The sequence below is a fragment of the Nymphaea colorata genome, chromosome 5 (genome assembly GCF_008831285.2).
Source record: "Nymphaea colorata isolate Beijing-Zhang1983 chromosome 5, ASM883128v2, whole genome shotgun sequence".
In the NCBI taxonomy this organism is placed as follows: domain Eukaryota; kingdom Viridiplantae; phylum Streptophyta; class Magnoliopsida; order Nymphaeales; family Nymphaeaceae; genus Nymphaea; species Nymphaea colorata.
This window is the reverse complement of record NC_045142.1, coordinates 25505489-25519941: the sequence shown is the minus strand read 5'-3', so window position 1 is coordinate 25519941 and position 14453 is coordinate 25505489. Positions and strand designations below refer to the sequence as shown.

The window sequence follows — 14453 nt, the reverse complement described above, 5'->3', positions numbered from 1 at the left end:
CCCTAGGCGGTGAGCAGAGATAAGGCCAATTAAATAATTGCGGCCAATATATAAATGTATACATGTAGATGCATATATATATATATATATATATTAGAACCACTTGTGTTAGGGAGCAAAATCAAATTATTTAAAATATATGCTCAATGCATTTCATGTGCAATCTAACATCATGAATGTGATCTCATAGAGCGATAAATGGAAACCATGGTCTTGCCAAAGGCCTATAATGGTATATTACGTCAAGTTAAGCTCTCCCTCTCTCTCCCCCTACTAGGTCAGGAACAAATTCAGATCCTTTAAATGCGACTATGCGTCATGAAAATAAAAAAGACTATCTAAATCGATTACAAACCATACATCTAAATTAGTCATTCATAAGTGTATATATATATATATATAAAGGGAGAGAGAGAGAAAGAGAGAGAGAGAGAGAGTAGTTGGTAAAAATACCAAACCATTTGGGCAGTGGATAAAATCCTGACCTCTTAAATTTGTTTTAAAAAATATTTTAAACAAAAATGTGCACCACCTAATGTATGTATTCACAAATAATAATTTAATATAAATCATGCTTTAGTTCAAATTACTTTTGCAAAAAATAAAATGATCTTTGTACAGTCAAAATTTTGATGTTGTAGGAGTCATTTGCTTTTCAACTATTAAAAAACATATTTAAGTCAAAATATAATTATCTTAATGTATGGTGTGTGAGTGTGCGTATATTAACAGGGATCATCCTGGACATCGATTCCAAGAAAATTAGATGGTGAATATTAAGTTGTAAATGTAAAAACAAAGTTGTTTTTCATGAGTTTGAAATGCTTTTCAAAATGAAAGAGAAATGTGTAAAGGAAGAAAAGAACAAATAAATTTCCTTAAATTAAACTTCCTTCTCCTTTAAGGGGTACTTGGACCATTGAAAGTTTAACTTCACTTTTATATTTGCAATTTACTCTCACCATATCATGATATCAACCGTTTTGAATCAAAGGTTTATATGATTCTGATCAAACTTTGATATATCAGGTTTTGGTAGCTACTAGTTATATATATATATATATATATATATATTATTACAACCTGTATAAATAGTATTTTTTTAACTTATTTGTCCGAATCTCATCACTACACGACAACTATTGGAAGAATGAGTCAACACTTTCTTGGTTTCATTTAATATTTTTGTCAGTGTTTTGACCTATAGGTTGTAAACTATTCTCAATTTAATATTTATATCCATTGGCGATCTTTATTTTTTGGGTCGCAAAAGAATATTCAAGTATATAGGTCGGGGAAAATGAATATAATAAAGCTTTCTTTAGTAATAAAGATCGTTGACAAGTTATGTCTCACTCGGTTCAGATCTGGGCATCATCCAAGTCCGAACTAATCAGACATGAATTAATTATGTTTGCATTACAGAGTTAAAATTTAATTTGGATACGAATAAAATAAAACCTGTCATTTCCATGTTGCTGAGCTTTTGTAGTCAATTTAACTACTAATATCTGATTTGGCACATAGCACTAAATTAACTGATTATGATATGATCAATTGCTTGATCCAAAGTAAACCGATCATTTACTTTCTTAAACGTGTTTGGCTAAAAGGTAAGGTGGGCATCGGGCTGGGTGGGCATCAGGCCGGGTTCCGAGCCTTGAATTTTGGTGTTGGGTAAGCTCGATAAGTTTTCGTGTCAGGCCGACTGGTCGGGCCTAATAACTTATTTAAATATATATTTTTTTGAAAGTATGCAACTTTATTATAGTTAATTATAGTCATATATTAGATTTTTCATATATTATATATTATATTTCTTTTATTATGACAAACTAAATTTAAACCGCTTGGAAGCTGCTAGACGAAACGAGTCAACACATAGCTGTTCTTGACGGATACCATTCAAATCACTTTCGTGTGTACTAAATTTAAAATTGTTTAAAATTATTACGGTTTAAATTATTTATGTTATGCATCACGGGGGTAAGGAAAAAAAGAGAAAAAAAAAGGAAATTTATGAAAACTTTATTTTTAAAATAAATATTATAGTAACAACCTTCACAATATTATCAATGTCAATTGCCCTCAACAAGAACATAAATTCACTGCCAAAGCGTTGGTCTTTTCTTTATGTTTACTTAAATAAAATTAATTTCAACGTTACCTTTATGCTTCTAAGTTGAGAGACAATTAAACAAAGAGGACATTTTATGAACAGCTTGGGAGACAGGCTATTCATGTCCTTTCAAAAACATTGTTTTGTCAAAATTGAGTTTTCCGGGAACCCAATTTGGCTCAGCATCAAAACATTCTTCAACAATATTTTGCCTCCAAAATTCTCAAACTACAACTTTGTACCGTATGAAGTAACACTTTGTTATTGTCTCGTGAATATTCCTCAAAAAACGAGATAAATTTATAAAATAATGTAACGAATGTTCTATGAATATGCTCCATTTTTTGGAAAAGATCCATAAAAAAATAACATTACATTTAGAGGTGAACAACAAGCTCGAGCTCGACTCATTAAAGTTCGGCTCGTGAATGAGTTCGAGCCGAGTCATTTGCATCGACTTGTTCAAATAACCGAGTTGAATTCGAGCTCAACATGTAACTGTCAAGTCGAACTCGAGCCTTATTCAAGTTGACATATTCAAACGAATTTATGAGTTTGTCGAGCCTTAATCGAGTCGAGTTCGAACTGAACACATAACGATGAATATCAATTCTATCCAAAAGAGTTTGTCGATTTTCAATCGAGTCGAGCTCGAACGCAGCACGTAACGATGAAAATATCGATTCTATTCAAACGAGTTTGTTGAGCCTTAATCAAGTCGAGCTCAAGCTGAACATGTAACTGTCGAGTCGAGCTGCTTCCGTCGAGCTATTCTCAAGTTCAAGCCAAGTCAAGCTCTAGGTTTCATTAGTTGAGCCGAGCTCGAACTGACTAAAGTCGGGCTCGTGCTCACCCCTAATTATATTACTGCTGCTCGAGGTTTGTCATGTTCTCGTCCTAAATTATAGCAGATATAAGCACGAGTGGTTTCACCGGATAGGGTGAGCCTATCCGGCAAATTGGTTTTTGGAACTAATTAAGTTGGGATTATTAACAAAATAAATTATGGGTTAAGCTTGGTATAGAGAAATGTGATTTGGCTAGAAATCACCAATACTTCAAAAATGATGAGGACTAGTTTGACATTCATGCACAAGACTTCTCAACTATCTCATTCAATCCACAAGCCATTGTACTTTAACTATCACACTCATGTGGTACATTACTATAGTGGTATTACATTCTTTGAAGAAAGATTAATTTAAAATTTTTACATGTGTACCATATTACTTGAAAAGTATTTTCATATTCCCTTTGATATGTCATGAAATCTATGTCACTTGGGCACACCATTTGGATTTTGTGGCATTTGTGATAGCAATTTAGTGAAATTTAACTAACAAATAAATTTCTCCTAAATGTATTTAAAAAATATTAAAAAAATTTTCATTAAATTTTTTTGTTGGATAAAATCCATACTAAAATAAAATTTTCAAATAAGAAGATCTACCTCGAGTCAGGAGTCATTTGATTTGGGCGTCCTTGTGGCATAACAAATGATACACAAAATGATCTGATCTCAGATTCTTTCAGTCGGATTTGGTAAAAGTTCCAAATCCCATCACAAGTCATTTCCAAATACTTTATGTAGATTTAGGATTTGATATAGATCTGACCGATTACATATAACCTATCATCTTAGGGTCGGTCGAGTCTGAGTTTAGTCTTGGAAAAGTAAGATCCAGACTCAAATTCAAATCTAAATCCAATTCAATCACATAAAATCGGATACATAGTTCCATAATAACCGATAACGCATTCGGATTCAATTCCTGATTAGGATTTGATAAAGATCTGACCCGTTGCATCTAATGTTCACTCTGAATTCAATTTTTATAAATAAGATCCATATTCAAATCTAAGTCCAAATCCAATTATGAGAAATGTAAGGAATCCTGTCAAAAATCCAAATCCAAAATCCAAACTCGAGAAGACGCTTGGAGCCACATATGCCCTTGATCAAGGCGTGGGACCCACAAAGATTACAAAGCGAAGCCCCACCTACCAATCCCATAAAGAGTGAAGACACAAAAAGCATTGCCCAGAGAAAAGGACATCCTTGTGTGGGCCCCAGCCCTCCCCACAGGACCATTACCATGAACAAATAAATAATTGTGGGTGCATGACAATGGAAAAAAAAATAAAAGTAACCGTGGGTGGATGCAAATCAAGGAAAAAGTAGGGGCGACCGAGAAAAATCAAAGAATATGGGGCTCCAAAAATTTAATGTACTATTTGAAATCCAAAGGAAGAGATAAGAAAATAAATAAATAAAAGCCATGGAATTAAAATTATTTATTATTACGGCTACCACCTAATTGATAGAACATTATAATTTTTATGGCGGGTAAGAGAGAGAGAGAGAGAGAGAGCATTTCCTTTTGGCGGGTAAGAGAGAGAGAGAGGGGAGGCTAGTGAGAGAAAACCAAAGTGAGGGTGAGGGATCGAAAAGATCGAAGCTTTGAAAAAGAAAGAGGAGAGAGAAAGTGTGAAGAGAGAGAGAGAGAGAGAGAGAGGGTAGCAGTGCAGCGAGAGTGAGGGGGGAGGCCTTGGTTTCACCACTGGTTCTCTCTCTCTCTGTCTATCTCCCTGTTTCTTCCTAGGGGAAGATCAGGCTGCCCTTGAACTTCCAGAGCGTTCTAGAAGGCGAAGTTCCTCAAGTTCTTAATCCTACTGTTTCTTCTTCTTGTTTGGCTATCGTTCGTTTCACACGTAGGAGCGTGGTGGGGAGTACTCGGCAGAGGCCTGCTAGTCAATGGAGTTCTATGGTAGGAGCCCCACAATGGAGGGGTCTCCTACCGATCCCGCCCTACAGTGGAACCCCCAACCTGTGGAGACCGGACTAGAAGGTCGGTTTTCTAGGCCTACATTGGCGAATTCCGTCCGCGTCGGCAAGAAAATTGGTTCTTTTCTTGGTGGGGATTTGGGGGAAATCGGGGAATGGCGTGCGCCAGATTGGATGGTTGATGAATTCGTGTTGTCTGCATTGCAGAACCCATGTGGCAGCTGGCTATTGGTGGAGAAAGCAGCCGGGAGTCGTATCCGGAGCGGCCGGGGGAGCAGGACTGTCCATTCTATATGCGGACTGGGTTCTGCGGCTACGGCGGAAGCTGCCGGTTCAATCACCCTCGTGACCGGAATCTGGTATGCTTGCTTCCTTCTCCGGGATTCCCCATTTGGGTTGTCGGTTTTGTATTAGAATTGTGCCATCTTGCCTTTGTTTCCTTCGATCTGTGCATTCCACGTTTGCAAGATATTGGATTGATTTTTTAATTCCAAAGGGATTTTGTATCAGTAAATTTTTATCTACTTATCTGTATTCAATTACCAAATTGGGTGATCGTTGTGTCGTCTCAGATGGGGGAAGAGTGTGTGTTGGCTTTTGCTTTTGTGGTGAAATATATTCATGGGCAGAACAATTCGGTTTGATCACTTGTTCCCACTTGGAATGCTTATATTTGTGGTTGCATCTATCCTCTTCTCTGTATGCGTTTAATGGGTATGCCTTAGGGAGGGGGACTTTTTGCAGGTAGACTTTAATCGTTGACGTTAGATCTGTCAGTTGACAATCTCAAGACAGGAGCTTAATATTGATTTCGTGAATTGCATTATTTGTTACAGCAGGTTGCAGTTTTAAGATCAGGGGAGTACCCAGAAAGAGTGGGTGAGCCTGTCTGCCAGGTACATCTTTTCCATTTTGCTTAATTTGTGTTTTAATCTCCGTTGTGGTATGTGATTTATGAATGTGGTAATGCTTCTTCTTAATGCTTCTTCTCTTTGATGAAAAATAGGCTCCAGTTCTTGCCAAACTCCATTACATTAGTCTAAAACTCATGTCATGACATAGTGTTGTCACATTTGTTGTAAACATTGAAAACATCTTACACTCCTTGTTGGCATGGGCTCTGAAACTTGTACATGTAGGTACCTGATTTCACTGAGTTATGCATGACTATAGAAAGCTGGGGAAAAAAGGAAAAGTTACTGGAGCTTTTCTTGCTACTTCTTTCTCCGTAGAGTTTGTTTTTTTGTTTTTTTGCACTCCTTTCTGGTGTGCCTCCAGTAGTGTGAGGATTTTATTTGTAGGAAATGGAACGACAAATGCCCTCTCTTTTGTGCTTCCCCTTTCCTGATAGCTGTACAAAGCTACCAATGTCTATCACTTCATTGTTTGCAAACTGATATTGAGTCATGAAAGCTTACACAGTGGTGAGCATGTCTTATTGTCTTTCTCTTGGATCATTCACTCAATGTGCTGTAGTTGATGAATGGAACTGACATTAGTTTGCTTAGTAGTTGGATTCTTCTTTATAAACATCATTAACTGAAGCTCTTCGTAGTCTACATACAGACATTAATTTACTGGCTTTGCACACCTACCTTTGGTTTCTTGGGACTGTTTTTGGTTGCAGAAGCAAAAGTTGTAGGGCTTAGTGATGTAATCATGAGCAGAACATAAGTTTGGTGATTAGTAGTCTTCTCAACTCTTTCTTACTCTACTTCAGGATCTCAATACTTATAATGTTTAACCTCGTCATTGATTTTATTATATGCCTCTTCATACTTTTTGCAGCTAGGTCATGATTAAGCCGCTTGATCTGTATCTGCTTTACTCCCAGATATATGAATATATAAAGCTTCCATTTTTGGTTTATTGTTGGTCTTGTATTAGGTCTTATATAGCTGGGAAAATGGCTGCTGTATGATCAATTTGTCTTTGAATATTTTGCATAGATGTGCCTGTCATTTATGTGAAAATTTTAATGTTTTCAATAAGTTTGTTATGAATCTTATGATATTTGATAAGACTTATTTGTCATTTTTGGAGGATATAATGGTTCTTGAAATCTTCTTTTGGATTTTGTGGTTCATTTAGTCTTGCTCTTGGAACCATGTAGTTAAACTGACTCGATCTTATTATGATGGCACAGTACTTTATGAAGACTGGGACTTGTAAATTTGGTGCAACCTGCAAGTACCACCATCCTAGACATGGGCCACTGACCACGGGGCAACTGAATTCTCTTGGCTACCCACTTCGACCGGTTGGAATTCTTATCATTACTTATGGCTTATGAACTACCATGAGGGACTTCTTACCTACTTTTGTTGTTTTTGCTTTTATTCCTCTATATGGGTTCTTATGTCAAAGTAACCATTGCCATTGGATTAACAAAAGTTAGGAAAGGAGCTGGTGAAATTTTTGTAGCCTCAGTAGCTACATGGATAATTTACAAAGCTCACTTGGAATAACATTTTGTGCAGGGTGAAAAGGAGTGTAATTATTATATGAAGACAGGGCTTTGCAAATTCGGTGTCACCTGTAAATTTCATCATCCGCAACCTGCTGCTTCATCATTGTCGTCTCCTGTTTCTGCATTCTATCAAGCAGTACAGTCTCCTTCATCTCCTTCTCCTCATCCGTATGGAGGAGGAGTGGCTAGTTGGCATGTTGCTCGGCCCCCAATTTTACCTGGTTCATATGTTCAAGGTCCATACAGTCCTGTGCTTTTACATCCTGGAATGGTTCCAATTCCAAGTTGGGGTAGCTATCCAGTGAGTTCAAATCTTCAGCTATCTTCTGTTTTTGAGTGCTTTATCTGGAAATCGTAATTATCTCTCAGTATTCTATTATGTTAAGCAGCCTACAGTAGCTCCTCTAGCATCCCCGGGTACACAACATCCTGCTGCAACAGGCTCTCCCTATGGTGTGGCACATCAGCTATCTCCTTCTGCACCTGCATATCAGGGACCCTATTCTTCATTGTCTTCTTTTGCTGGACCTTCAAGCAGCAGCCAGAAGGAAAACATTTTCCCTGAGAGACCTGGTCAGCCTGAATGTCAGTTCTACATGAAGACAGGGGATTGTAAGTTTGGCGCCTCCTGTAAATATCATCATCCACCAGAACGTGTTGTCCCAAAAACAAGCTGTGTCCTCAGCCCCTTGGGTCTGCCCCTGCGACCGGTATGTTCTCCTCATGTTCTATTGGATTGTGATGGTAGTTGTAATACTAGTCTTACATGCTGATGTTTGTGGCAGTAAGGCCATGTTTGATAGCCTCAATCTCAAATCCAAGGCTGCCTTGAAAGTTGTGGCATGTAAAATCCCCAGTTTAAACAAAAAGGGGATCTCAATAGCTATATCTCAAATGCATGCTATATACAAAATACTATGGATTTAAGGTCGGAGAACAAACAGGGGATCTCAATAGTTATATCTCAAGTGCATGCTATATACAAAAAATTATGGATTTAAGGTCGGATAGGGGGAGGACCGACCTTAAATCCATGGATCTGAGATCCTCAGTGATCTGAGATCCACGGTGAGCAAACACAACCTACTAGTGTGGGAGGATGTGGTGGTCGTAGTATAAAATAATAATGGTAATATTAGTAGTAGTGGCAAAATGACAGTAGTAGTAATAAATGCCAAGATCAATTTTTGCTACATTCTGGGATGATCTTATATTCTTTGATCGATGAGAAATCTATGTGGTTTTTTTAATACTTGGCCCTATCATTTTATTAACGAGATGAATGATGATAACCTTGATATCATTTGGTTGATTAAGAATTTTCCAAACTTGAGTTTCGCTGCTGGCTTCAAGTTGCTATTTATGTTCTTCCAAAACTTCATCCCAAGTGTCAGATGATAAACTATAGTTGTGAATCCACTCTGGGACTGCTGAAAAGATTTTTACCATGAGGAAGTTACAATCTTTAACTTGCCTAATGGCCTATGGTTTTTTACCTTGTAACGTGCATGAAACCTGAACTCACAATACCCGTTGACATACAGCTCTATCCACAACAAATAAGCCTGTTGAATCAACAATAATAAAATTAATTTTCATGGAAACATCAAGTGGGCCTTCTGGACCAGATTCTGAGACGTGTGGTTAAGTCTTTTGCATGGACATTCATTTAGTCAAGCTGCCATTTATGAATATCTTTGATATGTTGCCCTCATTTTTCTTCTTAAGTTGCATATTCCTCAGCACTGATAAGTTGTCTGTGTATAGGAATTCTAAAATCGATTTCTATTCATGGCCTTCATCACAAATTTATGATATTTAAAAGAACTGATTTTTCTATTGAAAAGAAATATCTGAAGTGGTAACACTTTCAGAATGTCTTTATAATTCAATAACACCAAATGTGAGTTTATCTTGTATTGCTGCACAATCATCATTATCAAGTGAATATTCTGATGGCTATGAAGACTAATAAACCATTAAAATTTTTTATGTTATCTAAATTTTGAGCCATTTATGTGTAGAATGTACTCTTTGGTGCTGACAATCCGTGCAGCAACTCTTCCTCTTGTAACTGTTTTATTTACTGTGAAGGGGGCCCCAACTTGTACATTCTATGCACAACATGGAGTATGTAAATTTGGACCGACGTGCAGATTTGATCATCCAATGGGAAGCATGATTTACAGTCCCTCTGCGTCATCTCTTGCAGATATGCCTGTTGCACCATATCCAGTTGGTTCATCTCTGGCAACTCTGGCTCCATCCTCCTCATCCTCTGATCTTCGGCTTGAATCCATTGCTGAGCTGAGCAAAGATTCTTCCGCAGTCAGGGAGGGATACAGAGTCTCGTCCTCTGAAGCCACATCAAGTGGTTCAATAGGATCAATTTTCTCAAAGGGTGGACAAGCGACTGCCGCTCCCAGTCAGAGTACTGCTCCTCCAAGCAGTAGTACTGATCATGTTGTCAAATTTCATACTTGAAGCCTAGGGAAAACAGAGCACCGCCTGTGTTATTTTTGTCAACGAAATCTCAACAAGCGTGGTATGTCTTTCCCCTCAAAGACTTCATATATACATAAATATCTATATCAGCAGAAGCCACTCCATTCCTTGACATCCTTTATCTAATCTAGGTCCGCCCTAGGTTATCTCTGGTCATCCTGTTTATATTATACTCACAGCCAATCTTTCTTTAATAAACAAGCCCTTGTCAAAAAGGTATATCAACCCAACCGCCTTCTGCATTATCCCAATAAATCCAAGAAGAAAGCCCTTGAAAGGAGAAGCACTCTCTCAAGTGCAGCAGTGCTTTTGCCATTCTCGAACGATGGGGGTCAGGTACATCATGTATATGGTCACCACCACGTTTGTACGTCAGCGCTGTCTGGACTTGCTGATTTTTTCTCAACTGGCTTTCAGTTTTGTTATATTTTAGCTGTTTCTTAATATTATAAAAGCTTGGAAGGTTTTCTTTCCCCCCTTTTTTGCTGAGGGAGTGATGAACAGAGAGAACCGAACCTTCACGCTTACCCCACAAGGAGAAGCGTCATTGAATAGTTATTATTTGATATAAGGATATATATGGATTCAGGGCTTGTGTAATTGAAAGCCAATTGTTAAGAACACTATATTATTTATGATATATCTTAGATTATCTATTCTTGCTTAAATGTAGATACTCTGAGTTACAATTCTTTTCAGAGGATATATTCATGGGTTTTATTTATTTCCATTAGCTTTGCCAAAAATATGAGGTTTGACATGCTAGATCATGATAGGAAACTTTAATCTTTCAAATTTTCGGCATTAGCTCAGTCTGCATGCAATTTCCTTGGAATATTCAGTCAGTTTAGTGCATCCTAATGACTGGAGACCTGAGGATATGGGGTTGCGTTGCTGCTGTGGTTTTCAGACTTCATGGAGCCTAAACATTGTGTTCTTCTCCTTGTTGAGCAAAACTCTCAATTTCTGGCCCATTTTCTTGAACAAGTTCATCCAACAGACCTGAAGCTTCGTGGGAGCAGCAGCAAAACTAACTCATCCTTACCCATATCATCCCTCTCTCTAGATGGTACACCTTCAGCTTATCTTCCCAAACGAGTGACATGAGAATCAGACTGTGTTTTCATAGCCATGGCTGCACGCCTCATTCCGCTAATTCCTTTGGGACTGTTTGGCATTAGGAATTGGAACACTGAGCAAGTGTTTCATGGATTTATCCCAATGAACATGTTGATTTATCATATATTGAATAAGTGTTTTATGAATCTGCCTCAATTTTGAGATAAATTCATCCAGCACTTGCATGTTTTTCCAATGCCAAATGCCCTTGGATTTACATTCAGGATTGCTTATGCAGGTAATAGAAGTGCCTTTCTTTACCCTTGATTAAAATCACCTCATCTGACCTCAGCGTGGGAAAATATTTCCCGGACATGTGGTTTGGGACCATGTTGGAAAGGATTCTGAACACCTTAAATGGAGAAGCCGCCGGTGCAAATCTCGTCTCTTGAAAACCTGATGTAGAAAATTTTGTCAGATGACTTTGCGCAATCTTGGAAAAATGCTCCCATATAAAAGGTCAATGCAAGAAGGATTTAGAAACTGTTTTTATTGCAATAATTTACATAATAAAACTATTCTCAAACCAAAACAATTCTCTTGATAGATTTATAAAATCACATAATCATAGTGGTATTTTCAAAGCCATTAAACCGATCTTGGAGGGGAAGTTTGACGCGGGGATCCAAGAGAGAGAAAGAGACTTCCGATAGGGTTTCAGCATCTTGTCGCCGAATCTCACAGTGACCATGGCCGCCAGCTCTTCGGCGGCCCACAAAGGAGATCGAGGAGATAGTGGGTCAATTGAACGGTTTTCGCTGAGATGGATCCCTTCCCAGAACTGGTTCCATCGGCCGGTAGAAGCAAGCTGGAGGTTAAAAATGATTCTACGAGAGGAGCCCAAATCTTGGGCCTCCATTGTCGGCAAGCACTGTGGTGGCTGCCTTAGTGCGCGGCATTGGGCAAATCAGGCTCGACCGTAGCTATATTTTGACAACGTTGAGATTACTATGTCTGTCTTTCCTGTTCATCTGGTTTGGTTGAGGATATGTTTGCAAAGCCTATATGGAGGGAGATAACCTGAAGAGGCTGTCTGAAACCCTTATCCTTTTCCCCTGTTTTTGAGGAGTTGAAACCCTTCTCCTTTTCTCCTACCTTCAAGATTCAGGGCTGCTTCAAGATGGGAGAGTAGAACACCCATCAAATTTGCGCAACTCAAAAGAGTAGCAACTATGAAAATAGAACTCACAATTGGACTTGCAATTGCTTGCCAGTCTAACCAACTATGCTACACCATTAGGAACACAAAATTTATATGGAGAGACAATGAGGCAAGAAAGGATGCCATTGAGCTGGAAACGAGTTTGCCTCCCTAAATCTGAAGGGGGAGTTGGTTTGAAAAGGATGGTGGAGATAAATAAAGCTTGTGCAGCTTATTTGGCCTGCAGGCGATGACCCATGACTCCCCGTGGGCCAGTTTAATTCGAGGTTGCTACATGGAGAAGAGAAGCTTATGGGAAAAGAAGATGCCTATGCATGGTTCAGCCATTTGGAAGTGTATTGGCTAAGGCTTGGCAGCTAGTGCAGGATGAAATAAGCAGGAAAGTTGCAAGGGAATTATTTTAAACCTGCAGTGGTCGGGAAGGATGAAAGTGATGATACGCAACTGGTTAGAGTCTGGCAGCCTCTGGGCAGTTGGTGTTGGACAAATGAGGCAAACTATTACATTATTACATGCATGTTGGTAGTTGGAGGAAGCATAACAGGAGCTGCTGCGGGGTTAATCAAACACACACAGGAAAAATTCATTTTTGCTCTTGCTGGCTGGCCAAGTCGCAGTTCGGAGGACGCCTAGGGCTGAGCCTTTTTTTAATCAATGCCTGAAGGCTATCAGAAGTACAGACGAGCCTCCTGGTGCATTATCGTGCAATCTAATGATGGCGACTCGAGAAGGACTATCGGAATCTCAAGATTTTCTAACAAGAAAAAGGAATACTCAAGTTCCGAAGATCATAAATCATATCCTCCGTCCTTTGCTAGAGTCATCATATAAGAATGGCTGGTTTGGCAAACTAGGTCCATGATGGCTCGACTGCGTCACCTGTCCTTGAAGGCCTTTCGGTCCCCATGGGAAATTGGCTCCCATGCCAATTGCACAGAACACATGAATTTAGATATTTAAGCTTCTGCAATTCATCCCTCTTCATTTCATCGGATAACTGTTTGGACCAGATGATCTCCCACATGGTGGCAAAAAGTGATAGAGGTGCACGGATTTTTATGTCAACTACAAACTCTATATCAAAAGTGGTTTGTGTAATGTTCGTAAAATGAGCGGCCAGGTGCTTGAATGCCATAAAAAATAATCTACTAGCATGTTACCCTAACTGTCAAGGTAATCCAGCTAACACAAAATGAGGGCAGTTCCTGCAAGGGGGTTCAAAGAAGGGTCACAATTAAGTCACTACCAACCTCGGCAACCCATCAGCAGTAAGCTAAAAGCCGCAGCGCATTCTTTTTCTTACAATGGGACCTGTTGAAAATTCAAATTCTTCCAAAACGTTAATTCTAGTCTCCGGGGCACCCGGTTCACATGGATTCAGTTTTATTGAATCCCCCTCGTAACCAGTTTGTATACGATTTTTCGAGAAAACTGAGATCAGTCCCTGCCTCCCCACATCGTGCAGGAAGATCTCTTAACCTTCCATTCTCAGGGAGCAGGGAAGTCCCTTCATGCTTCCACGCACAGCCACTGCTTACTAACCTAAAATTTTCCTGCTGACACCTGTGAAAGCCAATCGGTGCTTAGTGTTCGAATGAAAGGCATCATTTTCTCATTAAAACCATTCAGAGAATTCCATTCCGTCATAATTCAACACCGATCACCACATTAAATAATGTACTTACCTACGAACCATTGTGCCGCATAAATGCCCATCAAGTTCGACTAAAAATCTAATGGGATCTAATGCATGTGGGCCGGCATAGTGGGAGAGGGCCATGATTGCAAGGTCGGCAGTCATGGTTTGGTTCCCATGAACATCAGCTCCTTCCGCCAACCACGAAAAATACCCGAGCTTAGCTGTTGAGATTAAAACACACAAAGTTATCAACAGCTATTGATAATCCTTACAAACTGTCAGGTCTCCGTAGCTTAGCTGTTATTTAATAGCTTTCTTTGAAAACAAAACCTATCAAGTTCTTGTCAGTTCTCACGGAAACTCAGCGATGAGACAAAGACCAGAAGACACGGCCTGACGTAACAGTAATACCATTGACGTAACCACGAACACAACCCTCAGCAAGGCAGCTGCATGTAAAGCGTATACTTACATATGTGCACGAGAGATGCACCTTCACATCTGCCAAAACAAAAAAGGCACGATCGAAAGGGCCTTGCGTGCAGGACGTTACACCAAAGCATACCAGAGCAGATGGAAACACACGAACTTCTGAGCGCAGGATTTCTTTTGCAAATGACAAAATTGTATTTCCAAAGATCAAGATTCGAGAAG

At 39.1% G+C, this 14453-nt stretch overlaps 2 protein-coding genes across 3 annotated transcripts; one reads left to right on the top strand and one right to left on the bottom strand.

The window, feature by feature from the left end:
- Window positions 1-4491: 4491 nt before the first annotated feature.
- LOC116254602 (zinc finger CCCH domain-containing protein 32-like) lies at window positions 4492-10609 on the top strand. 2 transcript variants are annotated; one of them, XM_031630087.2, is made up of 7 exons: window positions 4492-4968; window positions 5112-5263; window positions 5744-5800; window positions 7051-7164; window positions 7385-7675; window positions 7764-8084; window positions 9469-10609. In XM_031630087.2, the coding sequence occupies exons 1-7, from the start codon at window positions 4875-4877 to the stop codon at window positions 9856-9858; spliced, it is 1419 nt and encodes a 472-aa protein (XP_031485947.1). In that variant the 5' UTR covers window positions 4492-4874; the 3' UTR covers window positions 9859-10609. The 2 variants fall into 2 exon arrangements, with proteins under 2 accessions (XP_031485947.1, XP_031485946.1); XM_031630086.2 differs by having other exon boundaries at window positions 4494-4968; window positions 5741-5800.
- Window positions 10610-13268: 2659 nt separating this feature from the next.
- LOC126410071 (uncharacterized) lies at window positions 13269-14362 on the bottom strand. The gene is made up of 3 exons (XM_050077929.1): window positions 14272-14362; window positions 13846-14020; window positions 13269-13723 (listed from the first exon to the last, which is right to left on the bottom strand). Exons 1-3 carry the CDS (start codon window positions 14360-14362, stop codon window positions 13528-13530), a joined length of 462 nt encoding a protein of 153 aa, XP_049933886.1. The 3' UTR covers window positions 13269-13527.
- Between the last annotated feature and the right edge of the window lie 91 nt (window positions 14363-14453).

Coding starts and splice junctions, on each gene's coding strand:
- LOC116254602 (XM_031630086.2), top strand. CDS start 4,875: ATGGAGTTCTATGGTAGGAGCCCCACAATGGAGGGGTCTCCTACCGAT. Junction 5,264..5,740: donor ACCCTCGTGACCGGAATCTG/GTATGCTTGCTT, acceptor TATTTGTTACAG/CAGGTTGCAGTTTTAAGATC. Junction 7,165..7,384: donor TTGGCTACCCACTTCGACCG/GTTGGAATTCTT, acceptor CATTTTGTGCAG/GGTGAAAAGGAGTGTAATTA.
- LOC126410071 (XM_050077929.1), bottom strand. CDS start 14,362: ATGCTTTGGTGTAACGTCCTGCACGCAAGGCCCTTTCGATCGTGCCTT. Junction 14,021..14,271: donor TGCATCTCTCGTGCACATAT/GTAAGTATACGC, acceptor TAATCTCAACAG/CTAAGCTCGGGTATTTTTCG. Junction 13,724..13,845: donor TGCGGCACAATGGTTCGTAG/GTAAGTACATTA, acceptor TGGCTTTCACAG/GTGTCAGCAGGAAAATTTTA.